This window comes from Plectropomus leopardus, chromosome 8, assembly GCF_026936395.1.
Source record: "Plectropomus leopardus strain MGB_pleo_1.0 chromosome 8, ASM2693639v1, whole genome shotgun sequence".
Classification (NCBI taxonomy): domain Eukaryota; kingdom Metazoa; phylum Chordata; class Actinopteri; order Perciformes; family Serranidae; genus Plectropomus; species Plectropomus leopardus.
In genome coordinates, this window is record NC_142183.1 from 23,646,839 (window position 1) to 23,659,704 (window position 12,866).

The 12,866-nt window shown below is 41.2% G+C and overlaps 1 protein-coding gene and 1 long non-coding RNA gene across 4 annotated transcripts in view; one reads left to right on the plus strand and one right to left on the minus strand.

The window, feature by feature from the left end:
* Positions 1-12,866, plus strand: part of frmpd3 (FERM and PDZ domain containing 3) — a 102,341-nt gene that overhangs the window by 78,961 nt on the left and 10,514 nt on the right. For both annotated transcript variants that reach the window (XM_088081211.1, XM_088081212.1), the window contains exons 3-9: positions 2,981-3,093; positions 4,177-4,331; positions 4,496-4,598; positions 4,890-4,935; positions 5,632-5,736; positions 9,975-10,082; positions 12,698-12,829. In XM_088081211.1, coding sequence (XP_087937337.1) covers positions 3,053-3,093; positions 4,177-4,331; positions 4,496-4,598; positions 4,890-4,935; positions 5,632-5,736; positions 9,975-10,082; positions 12,698-12,829 — 690 coding nt within the window. In that variant the 5' untranslated portion in view covers positions 2,981-3,052. The remainder of the gene's footprint in view (positions 1-2,980; positions 3,094-4,176; positions 4,332-4,495; positions 4,599-4,889; positions 4,936-5,631; positions 5,737-9,974; positions 10,083-12,697; positions 12,830-12,866) is intronic.
* The window catches only part of LOC148188943 (uncharacterized), a 31,909-nt gene that overhangs the window by 5,071 nt on the left and 13,972 nt on the right, over positions 1-12,866 (minus strand). The window contains exons 2-3 of one of the 2 annotated variants that reach the window (XR_015777283.1): positions 12,648-12,820; positions 1,586-1,649 (exon numbers count right to left, since the gene is read on the minus strand). This is a non-coding gene — a long non-coding RNA (uncharacterized LOC148188943). Of the gene's footprint in view, positions 1-1,585; positions 1,650-6,345; positions 7,989-12,647; positions 12,821-12,866 lie in introns of those variants that run through there. The other variant, XR_015777284.1, reaches the window with a different exon arrangement.

Here is a 12,866-nt window from a genome sequence, read left to right on the forward strand (position 1 = left end):
TTAGAAACATGGCATAAACACAAACTACAGTCTTCAGCATTAGAGTTGCATCAACATCTCTCAAGTAAATGATAAACCTTAGATTTCTGACAAATTATTGGTTTGAGGCTGGGCTGGGCATCATTTAAAAAAATGTCTATACCAGTACAAATACCAATACCCTTAAAATGATACTAATACAAACAGAGTACTTCATTTGATACCTTTTTTTCCTAATTTATTTGATACCCATCATGTGAATGGAAGCGTTCTATTGCATTAAATGCCACCATATCTCACAGAAGAATAGACGCATACTTTCGAACGTTTTGGTGGCACCTCAGCTACCAAATCTGTTAAAAACACCGCACTCGCCTTCACCACAACATAGCCTGTACAGGTTGCAGCTGTTTCAGAAGGGGGCCAATCACATATCGTATGAAATCGAAGAATGCTGGAAGTGATTGGCTGCGAGCAAAACCATTCAAAAAGTCTTTTTTTTCTCGCTCTAGGTACAAAAGGGATTGAATGAAGGTATTGTTTGACTTGAAAAGTTTCAATACTACCTGTTACTGGGTTATTTCGGTCGATACCTTCAAGGAAATTTTGGTAATATTCAGTACAGACACCAAGCCTTAGTTGTAGCTGTACCCAATAAACTGGAAGCTGGTTATAAAGATGCAGAGACTGACTGACTACTTGACTGCCTGACCGGCTTCGTCCCTCACTCCGTCACACTGTAACTGAAACTATTCAGTAATGTTGCTGTGTGAAATGCAGCGTCCCTCCAAGCTAATGATAGCCCCGTTAGAATGCAGGCCCGGGAGGATAATAAGTGAAAGGTCATTCTTCGTGGACCCTGAGGCCTGGTGAGCTGCTGCACACTGGGACACTGGAGGAAGAGCAGGTATGTGATGCCGTGACCTCTGGCGCCCGAGGAAATGTTGGCATCTGGCCACAGTGGCTGCGGGGTGATCGGAGAGCAGTCACATCACTATTCTCATCCACCCACTATCGCTCTGTCCACCCGAGCTTCAACGAGCAACGGAGAGCTGTAGTCATAGCAACGGGCAGGCCTGCCGATGCCCTTGGGGATCATTTCTTGACAGAATTCCTTGGTGTCCTCTCTCAGTAAAAGGTCTGCCCCTCTGCTGAATGGCTGTTTATCTTTGCAGACGTGCAAGCTTCAGTGTCCCCCGGCTACCTTCATCGCTCTCCCTTCTGTTCACTTCCTCCTCACCACTTATTTTGAATGTCAAAACTCTAAATTAACTGTAGACTTTAAAGCTGTAAATCCACAAAGCCACAGGGCAAAAACAAACAGAGGAGGACGCATTTCTGTTTCTGATCCACGCATGCTTGTGTAACAACGATGTTGGTGGCACTGCACAAGTTCTAGCTATAGTTGAGTTTTCATATTTGGTCTTGATACATACAAAAAGACTCATAATACAACAAAGGCTCTATGGATATTGGACAAAGTTTAAGTGTAGGCTTTTCTCAACAAGGATTTTTCTATAGTCTCCTTGCTAAGGTCAAATCTTGGCTTCTCTGTACTTGAGAAGAGGTGCTGAGGAGCTACTGTCAATTCATAAATAACACATACCTGATGAACGGCTCGTCACTGGCACCTCCTTGAGGATCCAACAGAATGAGTGTCCTTCCAGCAACTGGAGAAGGAGACAGATGGCGGCAACAGGAAGACATTAGAAAGAAGGAGAATAAATGGGGAGAGAAGGTGCACTGTCAGAATCCATTGGGAGAATCAAAGGAGAAAATAATCATTCTCAATCAAAAACATCTAATCCTTTTCAGAGGCAGAACCAGCTGGTGCAGCGCCATTTGTCACTGCTGTGCACCTTTGATACAGACAGATGATCCTTTGTAAGTTAGCTGAATATTGAATACAGAGATTTTTATTCAAATCTAATCTTTTTAAATGATTAGATAATTGAAATTCAAAGCACACGTAGCATAATGGATTTTTAGTCATGGACTGAGCTCAATATGAAGCCTATCTACAATGCATCAAGCCTCATCTGATACCATGATACAAGGTAGAGATCAGTAATGCATCGCTGGAATTGTAAATGAGCCATGCTCCCCCATAAGCCACTGTTATCAGAAACAACAAGTGACAAGAATATGAATCCGAACTATTGACGATTGTGACTCAGCCCCCTGTTACTGACAGTTTGTTCTCTGCCTGTGGCACTCAGAAAGGTATTTGCACTCAAGTTTATCCCTGCATAATAATCAACAGTGCTGCCGTGGTCTTTTTCTGTGTCTCTGTTTTAGCTCATCTGCACCAGTAACATCACAATCAGTGTCTCATCTTTAGTCAGCGATCACGAGTCCTGGATTACAGCTATCAGCCTAAATATCTGGCTCTCTTTCCCCTCACACAATCATTTCTTCCCTTTTTTGTTTAGTCATTTTTCTGCCACAAACATGGAAACCCACGTGCTACATACATATTGGCACTCAGTCTTTTGGTAATCTTGCTCTCACTGCCTCCCACACAGGCATCTGTAAAAGAGCATGTGTGGTTAACAGCAGTTGCTTGGTCCACAGTGAGAAAGGCTGGCATATTCAGAGACCTTAACGTCTTACATATTCTTGTGCATTATGTTATAGGTCGCTGATAATTGCCGTTTTTCTAAATGCAGGCCTCAAATGTCAGATGCTTTTAGCAACGCAATTGCCTTCATTTTTGCTTTCAGCTTGTGCATTTTTTCACAACAATACAGAACCTTGTGAGGAGCAAAATCTAACTTGTTGACACTGGAAGGTGTCTGAGATTGTAATCTTAAATGTTACATATTTCACCTCCACATCTAACATTTTATTGTTCTGTGCAGCAGCGTTCCAAGTTGCACTTAGACAAGTTGTGGTTTCAACACAGAAAAACCTACAAAAGAGTATTTTGGCATCCTTAAGGGAAAACAGGGTATCTTATTTCTATGCTTGCATCCTTTGTGTCCTCCTTTCTATTGTGCAGGTGAATGATTGCGGAACAGAGAGCGGCCTTTGCAGTGCGACCCTGTCCCATGCTGCTCCCTCCTCTCAGGGGATGGCCAAGGTCCAGGATGGACACACGAACGCATGTGACAGGTACACAGTGCAACACCTGACCTTGACACTTGTTTTCTCTGCACAGAGAGAATATTCCACTAGAATTACAGCCTTGTGTTTGTATGCCTCTGCAAACCTGTCATGTTGCGATTACAGTTTACAACATTGTCTGTAAAAACATGGATGCTTCACACACATCTTCAACCCGGCAGCGCAAAAGATCTATAGCTTCAGCACAATTTCAAGGTGGACACCCACGATATGTGCCACCAATTCAGTATCTGACCCAGTTGTGGCCAGTAAAGTGTTTTTGCTGAATATTATGATGTCACAGTTAAGTTGAGCTTTGACCTCTTGGATATGAAATGTCATTACTTCATCATTTTATCCTATTAGACTTTTGTGTAAAATATTGTCATAATTAGCCTACAAATTATTGAGTCATGGAAAAAACATGTTTTATAAGGTCACAGTGACCTTGACCTTTGACCACCAAATTCTAATCAGTTCATCCTTAAGTCCAAATGGACTTTTGTGCCAAATTTGAGGAAATTCCCTCAAGGCCTTCTAAAGATATTGTGTTCACGAGAAGGAGACTGAAGCAAGCTCACAGTGACCTTGATCTTTAGCCAACTAATTCTAATAATTTAATTCTTGGGTCAAAGTGGATGTGTATGCCAAATATGAAGAAATTCTCTCATGGTATTTTTGATATCACATTCACAAGAAGGCAACATACAAGGTCACAGTGACCTTGAACCTTGACCTTTTGACCACCAAATTCTAATCACTTCATTTTTGACTCAAAATGGACATTTGTGCCAAATTTGCTAAAATTCCCTCTAGGTATTGTTGAGATATCGCGTTCATGAGTGAGACAGATGAGGTCACATTGACCTTGAACTCTAATATATGACCACCACAATCTTATCAGTTAATCATTGAGTCCATGTGAACTTTTGTGCTAAATTTAAAGAAAATCCTTCACGGTGTTCTTCTTCTTGGACTGACAACCCGAAAACATTGCCTCCGACCACGGCTATCGCTGGTGTGGGGGCATAAAAAATGCATGTGGATATTTATTTGTGTTAATATTTATGAATGTGTCCGTGTGCTCTGCAGCTCTGAAATGTTAGAGGAGAGCCAAGATGGTATGGACAGTGGTACCCTAAGTCCTGCCTCAGCTCGACACGTCACCATCCAACGCCACCCGACTCAAGGCTTCGGCTTCATTGCAGGCAGCCAGAGGCCTGTCATTGTACGCTCCGTCTCTGCTGGTTAGTGTGTGTGTGTGTGTGTGTGTGTGTGTGTGTGTGTGTGTGTGTGTGTGTGTGTGACTAAATGTGAGAAGGAGATCCTATGTTGACACAAATTAAACTTTCCTTTTTTACTGCGTGTATATGACTTTGTATGCTGGCTGTGTGTTCCATCTGATCCCTAGACGGCCCCTCCTTTGGCAAGCTTCTCCCTGGAGACCAGATCTTGGCTATTAACGAGGAGACGGTGAGCGACGCGCCCCGAGAGAGAGTCATAGACCTTGTAAGGTAACATCCTTTACTGTCCCAGGAGGGAGGGAGAGGGAGGGGGAGGGCCAGGGGAACAGCAACACTGGTAGGTGGAAGTAAAGAGGACATGGGTGAAGAGGGTGGATCAAAAGGAACCAACTGCTTATTATTGCCAGTGATGCGTTACATCAACACAAACCAGAGGATGAGAGTCCTTCTACAGCTGAAGGACAATGAGGATATAGCAGATACAAACTGGCAAAGCTCTTCAAATGCTGTGCTGTCCATGGCGTTATCTAACCCAGTCCACTCTCTGTTGTCTTTCCATAGACGCTGCAAAGACACTATAGTTCTCACTGTGCTGCAGCCCCATCAGGTAGTACAATGGGACACTCACTCTCTTTCATGTTGCTCTCCCTCAGGATTTCTCTTACTCTTTATCAGTCTTAACACTTTTTCTGTCACTCTGAATCATACAGAAACGCTGTATAGTATTCTGTTTCAACAGTGCACACTAATGCAGTGCAGACATACATTAGTATTCATAGCTATGCCTACACATTAAGGTATCTTTTTCTGGTAACCCCTTTCAGAGCAGCTCCACAGTAGGCACATAAACACATACACGAGACCTTATTCAATAAAAATTGTGTGTGCATCCATCCATAGAGAGGAAATAGAAATTTATTTAGCTGACAAGCTAAACTGGATATTTTTAGAAGATGAAATACTGATATTAAAATGCAAATAGATTCAACTCTGATTTATTTTTTATAATTTGGTAGCTCCTATATTCATATGCAACGGTTCTGCAGGGATTTTCCAATGCGTTGGCTCTAACATCTTTATTGTGCTCAGACCACCAAGCACAACAATTGAATAAATAATTAAACTTTTAGCAGGTGAGTTTCATGTTAAAAGCAGGTCTTCAGTTGTCGCATTGCAGCAGCATTAGCGGGCTCTCTAACACACATCTCTTAAGCACTGGCAGTCACAGGAGCTTTTCTTTCATTTATGTCTCTTCTTTCAAGCTGTTTCACGAGTTCCTCTCACTCCCTCTTCTTATCCTCAGTCACCTAAGTCTGCCTTCATAAGTGCAGCCAAAAAGGCCCGCCTGCGAACCAACCCGCCTAAAGTGCGCTTTTCAGAGCAAGTGTCCATCAGCGACCCAGACTCAGTAAGTTCAACTAGTCGTGTCTCTCTGTGACACGTGCATGCAAACACATGCTGTTACCCTGAGCATCTCGCTCCCGCTGCACATTTCTTTTGTTTGATCAGCAAGCGCAAAAGCCTCAAGTATCCTCTGTCTATCCTAATATGAGTCTGAGCCATACCGTGTGTATGTTTGAGCCTTTGGCCTATTGGTTTGGCCTGGAATAAATTGCTTTCCTGACTGATTTTTGACATGATTTTTATTTTATTTCATATTTTATATTAATCATAGAAAAAAAAACATTTAATAATTACTTTAAAAAGGTAGGGTGGTTTTTCTGTTCACAATGAAGGTGCATTTTGCCACAGAGAATATGGGGTGGGATGAAAATACAGTGGTACACAAGCTGTCACCTGTTCCCACACATTAGGTAGACAAAATATCAGTTTATTTCACAGCTCTTTATTCAGAATACATTATTTTGAGATATTGGGGGGAGAGGGTACTGTAGTTTTGTTTTTTGTTTTTTTTGCTAAATGAAGAGCAAAGTCTAAAGAAACATAAAAGATTTATTATGCAGGAGTTTCCTAAAAAACAACGTAGAGACATTATACAAAAGCAATCCCTCTTGATCATCACTTATGACTCACTAAAAGTGTGTGGTGTTGCATTTATCTGCAAAAACTGTCTTCAGCCTCTGTTTTCTTATTTTCTTCTGACTTGCTGTTTTCAGGACGTTTTCTGGGCACAGCATGCAGATTAAGTTGAGACTTTATAGAAAGGTAGCAACTGGGTGCCAGATCATCAAAGAGTAAAGCTGCGTTCATACAGAATCCCGCAGACAGCAAACCAGATGTCATTTTCGTGAACGAGAACAGGACAGTAAAATTAGGTGAGGCCAGCAGAGAATACCAGCATTGTAGATGGCATTGTTGTCCAAAGTTAAGAAATTTTAACTTTCGGCTGTCATTCGAAAAGGAATTTTCAACCGGACATTGCGGACAAAACATGGCCGATCTGGACAATGAAAAGTATTTATTTTGGTGCAGTAACACCCTGAACTGTATGATCAAAAATTTTAATTCTACCAAGATACAAGAAAAGCGGACATATGGCAGGCGATCAGTGCTGAGCTAGGTGGACTAATTTTCTTTACATTTCAAGGGGAATTTAACAATAATTTAAAGTTTGCAATAGAATATGAAGAAAATGCTTCCTTTTATGGCTATGTAAATTGTTACAATAATGAGTGCACACATTACATTTTCCAATTAAAGTTTGATTATGGCGTTTACATGATGGAATAGCTGGGTCTGGGTGTGTTTGTCTGATTTCGAGAAATTCAATTTAGTCCGATTTCAGTCGGACTAACATCATTACATGTATTTTAAAAGTCCAGTTTTTGGTCTGACTAATGTATAATTTGACTTTTTCTAACATCATGTAAATGTACTGACTGGCTTTTTTTTAAAAAGAAAGTATACAATTCAGCACCTCTCCACACAAGTATTTTCAGTATAGTACCTTATCTCTTGTGTTTAATCAAGGATCTAGGGAGGTAAGGGTTAAGGGGGGTTACACTATAAATAAAGTGGGAGGCCAAAGATAATAAGCAACAGACAATCAATAAAGAATCAGAAGTTGGAGCACAGGGTATTTCATCATTCTATTTTCTATTTACACTTAATGGAGGAAGGTAGCGAGCGGGATTGCTCATCACATGGACCACCAGGTCTCTGATAACCTTTGGACAAAGCCAATGCAGAGTGCTGGGCAGACAGCCTTGAACTCGCTTTTCATTACTACTGATTTAACCATCCACTCTACCCTGGCAGTACAGGTCGTCAGCATCATGAGAACCCTGAGGTTTCCTTTATGAGATCTAAATTAAGGTGCTCTCACAAACTAGCAAAGGCCATCAGCTCTATTTATGGCTTGAGCTATACTATAGGAAGGCTGAACAGGGTCTCCTCTCTTTGGAGCTGTGTCCACCAAAGTGTTTTTTTTTCTGAGGCCAGTGTATTTTTTTATTTATTTGCAATTGTAGCACTGCATATATCCATTATGCTACAAATGTCAGTGGTGTGACGAGGTGCCAAGCATCTTCTCAGTGATGAGCACTGCACGTTTGGTGTTTTTTCCTGAGCGCTGAGGCGTGAAAAATGTCTAACTTTGGGTAAAACATTATGCTCCGTTTTGCTGGCCATCCACTTACAGTGGAGGCGGGGCGGGACATACACAAAAAGACCAACCATCACATCTTACAGGGACAAGTTCTGAAAAACAATGAAAAGGAGGAGAAATATGTCAATATGCTGCACACACCAATAAGCCAAAACAATTAAACCACTGGCTTGCAAAGTTCAAAGGATTTCATTACAATGTATGACCCACTCCAGCCCTCGAGACACCACTGCAGGCCACTAACACCCGCTCAGGGCATCAACACCTCATGATGGCAATGGCCCCCCAGCAGGACAATGCAACATAACACACCACCAAAACTGTTCAGGAATGGCCCGAAAATGGTGACAAGGAGCTCAAGGCATCAATCTGACCTCCAAAGTCCCCAGATCCCAATCTGACTGAGCATGTGTGAGACTTGCTGGTACCCCAGAAGTATCCCTGATCCACAGTGGGGCCTCATTGGATAAGACTTCGCTCTGACCTGACACAGAACCTTAGAGGGTTTCCAGTGGTGTCTGGCACCAGGGTGTTAGCAGCCGATCCTTTGAGTCTTGTGGGGTATGACCTGACAAACCAAAGTAACTCAGGTGAAAAAATGCTGTGCCTTCTCAGCACTCTTTTGTGCTCCCAGCTGGGCGTTTCCTGACGATCTTCAGGCATTTTCAGCTAAAAAAAAAAAAACGCTTTGGTGAACACAAGGCCTTGCTCAACTAATCTCCCACCCTGTTTCTCTCTTAGAATGTGAATCCATTTGAACATGATTGGCAAAGATCAGATGTTCCTGCCACTACCCCCCAAGGCAAGGCAAGACATTTCTAATCAGGAGCCACAGGCTGCTATTGATCATCTGAAGACTTACCAGTGTTGGCCTTAAAGCCTGGTGTTTGAGAAAAATAAATGGGGAAAGAGATAAGGCCATGGCAATGAGCTGTGATGTTCCTCTCCTAAAAGTTTCCCTGCATGTGACAAATCCGCTCCAGCTCTCCCTCACTAACAAGAACAAAGGTAGTGGCTCGTGATGGGAAGTGATAGACCTGTTTGTGGCATCTTTTCACTGGTTCACCCTCGCTTTAATGCTGCAGTATGGAAAAAGATCTGTTGACTCATAACTCAGGCTTTAGTCGCTTCCAATCTGCACAAAAGAACAGCTTGTTGGGCCTTCTGAATACTTAAGTTCTCCAAAAACAGACTGCCGGGCATCTGCTGTGGACACAGCTCTCCATTTCAACTAAATGCATTTTCTGAGATATATTGTTGTAATAAATCCACATCCCTTTACTGTCATGAGTAATGTCTGCCTACAGTTCTTACAATGCCCTCCATCAGATAAAAAAACAGAAAGAGGAAAAAGATAAGGATTGATTTTGTTTTGGCTCGGAATTATGGTGTAATTCATTTGGGCTGCATCCTTGCTACATGTCACATTAAACCCTTAGGTCTATCTTATCACATTAAGAAACCTTTTCCTCTGATCACAACGGCAGTTCTTTGAAACTACATAATGGGAACTGAATCATTTGCTTAAAAAGCCCTCAGCAAGATTAAAAAACGGGGGATGGGGGGGAGGGTGTCTGTCACATCACATCACATCCTAGCAAGAATGAGCTGAACTGCATATTATAACTTTTCTTCTAACGAGGGCTTTGAGTAAAAGCAGTAACCTTGAATCAGGCCTCTCCTCCACTCACGAAACTCTGTAGTGAATGCTTTCACTCCAACCACCCAACTTTATTGCATGGCATACATATTGAATGGATAGACTGGAGACACTGAATAAGCCCATCTTTGATCCTGATACAATGCATAGGGTGGGCATCCTGAGGCAGAGTTTTGCTTCCTCTCAGTCTGTCCAGAGTTCAGTTAAAGTACCCCTCCATTGTTCACAACTTCGTTTCTTAACGCTCCTCCTAAAGCGCCTCCTTCTTTTTCATTTGTCTTGTCTCAGTAGCAAAGCACAGACCTGCAATTACAGCTGTGTTTGTATTGTACAAATAAATACATGTTGGCACATTCTCACACATACCATCATTTTTCTTCACTAAACCAAAGCTGTTTTCTCCCTCAATCTCTTTCAGACAATGCTCAAGGACGACTCCTTGCTACTCATACCAAATGTGCTGAAGGTGTTCTTGGAGAATGGACAGATTAAGTCCTTTACATTTGATAGCCGTACCACTGTTAGGGTATGTATTCACTGCAGTTGTGCACATGGAAAAGGCAACTGAATTTCAACATCTGTGTGATTTTTGCTGCCACCAGCAGCTCTATAGCTCACTTTGTTGGTTGATCAGTCCACAAACGTTTCCCCACTCTGGCCATATTTTTGCCCTAGGAGGCTGATATTTAACATGGAGGTCATGTGTGTGTATGTGTGTGAAACTGTGTGTTAGTGTTCATGTCAACTGGCTAAAAGGGGGCCATGGCAATTAGGGATGTAACAGTACATTGATCTGGATCTATATATTTATTCAATGATCAACTATCCAATATCATCGATGGAAAGTAAAAACATTAATAAATCATCCTCAAGACACACCTTTATTTTCAAAATTCCTTTGGCATGTCTGTGTCACCATTGCTGCCAAAGCACACGTCCTTGCTAAACATTTAATGGTGCTTGCACCATTGCACCAAGAAAAAGACAAGAGAATACTTACTGATATCATCACATATTAATCGCAGGCACCTCAGTTAAATCGAATCAAAATTACATTGTGGTAGACTTTATGATATCGGCAAGTACCGCATTGTGTCCAAAGAATGTGCATAATATTGTGTTGCAGTTTAAACTTATGATCTATACCCTGGTGATAATGGGAGTTGCCTATCGCAATAGGTATATAGCTTCCAAATCGATTAACAGACTTCCTTGAGATATTGTGGAAATATTGATCATGAGCCAAAGGACAGGTCAGATTAACTGATCATGCCAACAGGCAAAAAGGGGCAACACACAGATGCATGTGTGTACATGGTTGCAGCTATTGCAAATTCACACTTGTTGTATTAAGCCGTCATAGTCCAATCTGTAATGATTAACACTCAGGTAATTATCAGTTCTATGTAGGGTTTCAGAGACAACTTTACTGTTTTTGTTCACTCTCCCCATTCTCATCAGTGGCATTTTTCAACAAAAAAAACCCTCTGAAGATTAACTGTACCGTGCCAGCCCAGTATCTGAACATAGTGGAGCATTTAGCAGCTGACAAGCTGAATTTCTCAGGGGCTGTTAAAGACCAAAGCACAGCTAGACAGGAGTGACTCCAAATTAATGATAGCGTAATTAAGAAATGTTTGCTAACACACACCTTAATAAGGTGATAATGTCAAGGTTGTGTTTTCAGCTTGATGCACTGCCAAAAGTTGGCTAAAAAAAGAATTACTCTAGGTTTAATATTTATTCTATTAGAAATAAACAAAACATGACGATTTCCGATTATTTTCTTAGGATTTTTAACATTGTGTAACAAGGATTGAGGCAGAGCTTCATATTAAGTGTTTATCAACCCCGGCACACATGATTTCCTACATATTATCAAGGTCTGTAACACATAAATTAACTACAAATGCTTCAGTCCTCAGTTTGACGTTTATACATATAACAAGTGTTTTTTGAGAGAATGAATAGAAATCTTTAATTCTAATAAATCTTTAAGAATTTGAAAATCTAGATGTTGAAAATCTAGATGTTATGTAATCAAGGCAGTATAGCAACAAATAAATTCAATCAAGCAGAGGTCATTTGTGTCTTAATGTCAGCCTCTAAGATGAGTCTGACATCTCTGAGCAGACTCATTAAACAGACTCTATTAGATTTCACAAATCTCTCCTGTGCTCTTGGAGGGAGAGTGAGGAAGGAGAGGAGAAACACGGCAGCACTTTAAAGGGGAGATGGAGGAAGCTAACTCCTGTCAGCCTAATTAAATGGAATTTCAGCATAATAAGAAGGCCCAGATCAATAAAACAATGCCACAGATTAAATCAATTCCACAACAGGATGCCCAGTTATATGCCTATTAGACTGTCTGTCAACTAAAGAAGCTTTCCTGCAGTATTTTAGGCTACAATCTATAGCATTCTGTAGCTTCCCCAGGTGGCGTTTAAAGCAAACCGCACAGGTCAATACAGTTAAAACTGCTTATCCCTGTCTTTCAGAGACAGCTGTTGCATAGGTTACATCAAGCAGTGTCAATTAAATTGCTTGCAGACTGCAAACCATTAGTGTACTTACTTTAAAGCTCTTAATGAGCCTCCATACTTAGTCTTACAGGCAAACTATGGCAACAAATCACTACAATAGAATCCTTTTTAATGTCCATGTCTCTAATATATTAAGAGGGCAAAGAAATAATGAAACCTTAACCTCAAGCATAGCCCAGGGTATGATGTGATAAACTGTGACTTTCCCCTCAGACTGTGTTCTCAGTACATTTTAGAAAGAGGATATGAGAAAAGCTCTAAATCATTCACAGATACTGATCTACACAAGAGCTAACGTTTGCCCTGCACACACCAACATACAGAGATTTTTTTTTTTTTTAAATAGGATGCGCTCACTGTGCAGGATAAAGAATATCTGGACCTATCCTCAGCACAAAATGACAAATATAGTATCAAGGTAAAGAGCCAAAACAGATCACAAGGATATCAATTTGACAACAATTCTATACAAACACAAAGTGAATATGGGGTGGAAAATAGCCTCCATACATCAAATATATATATTTTGCTAGAGAATGCATTCTTACTGTGGAAATGTACTTCAATGTCTAATCGGTTTTCTCATCTCTTCTTCCAGGATGTGATCTCCTCCCTGCAAGACCGCCTCTCACTGCGCTACATTGAGCACTTTGCCTTGGTGCTGGAGGCAGGTGGTCTGGACCAGAATCAGAAGTTGCAGCTGCTGCAGGACAACCAGCCCCTGACACATGTAAGAAATCAAAATAGGGCAATTAGTGTAAGATTTG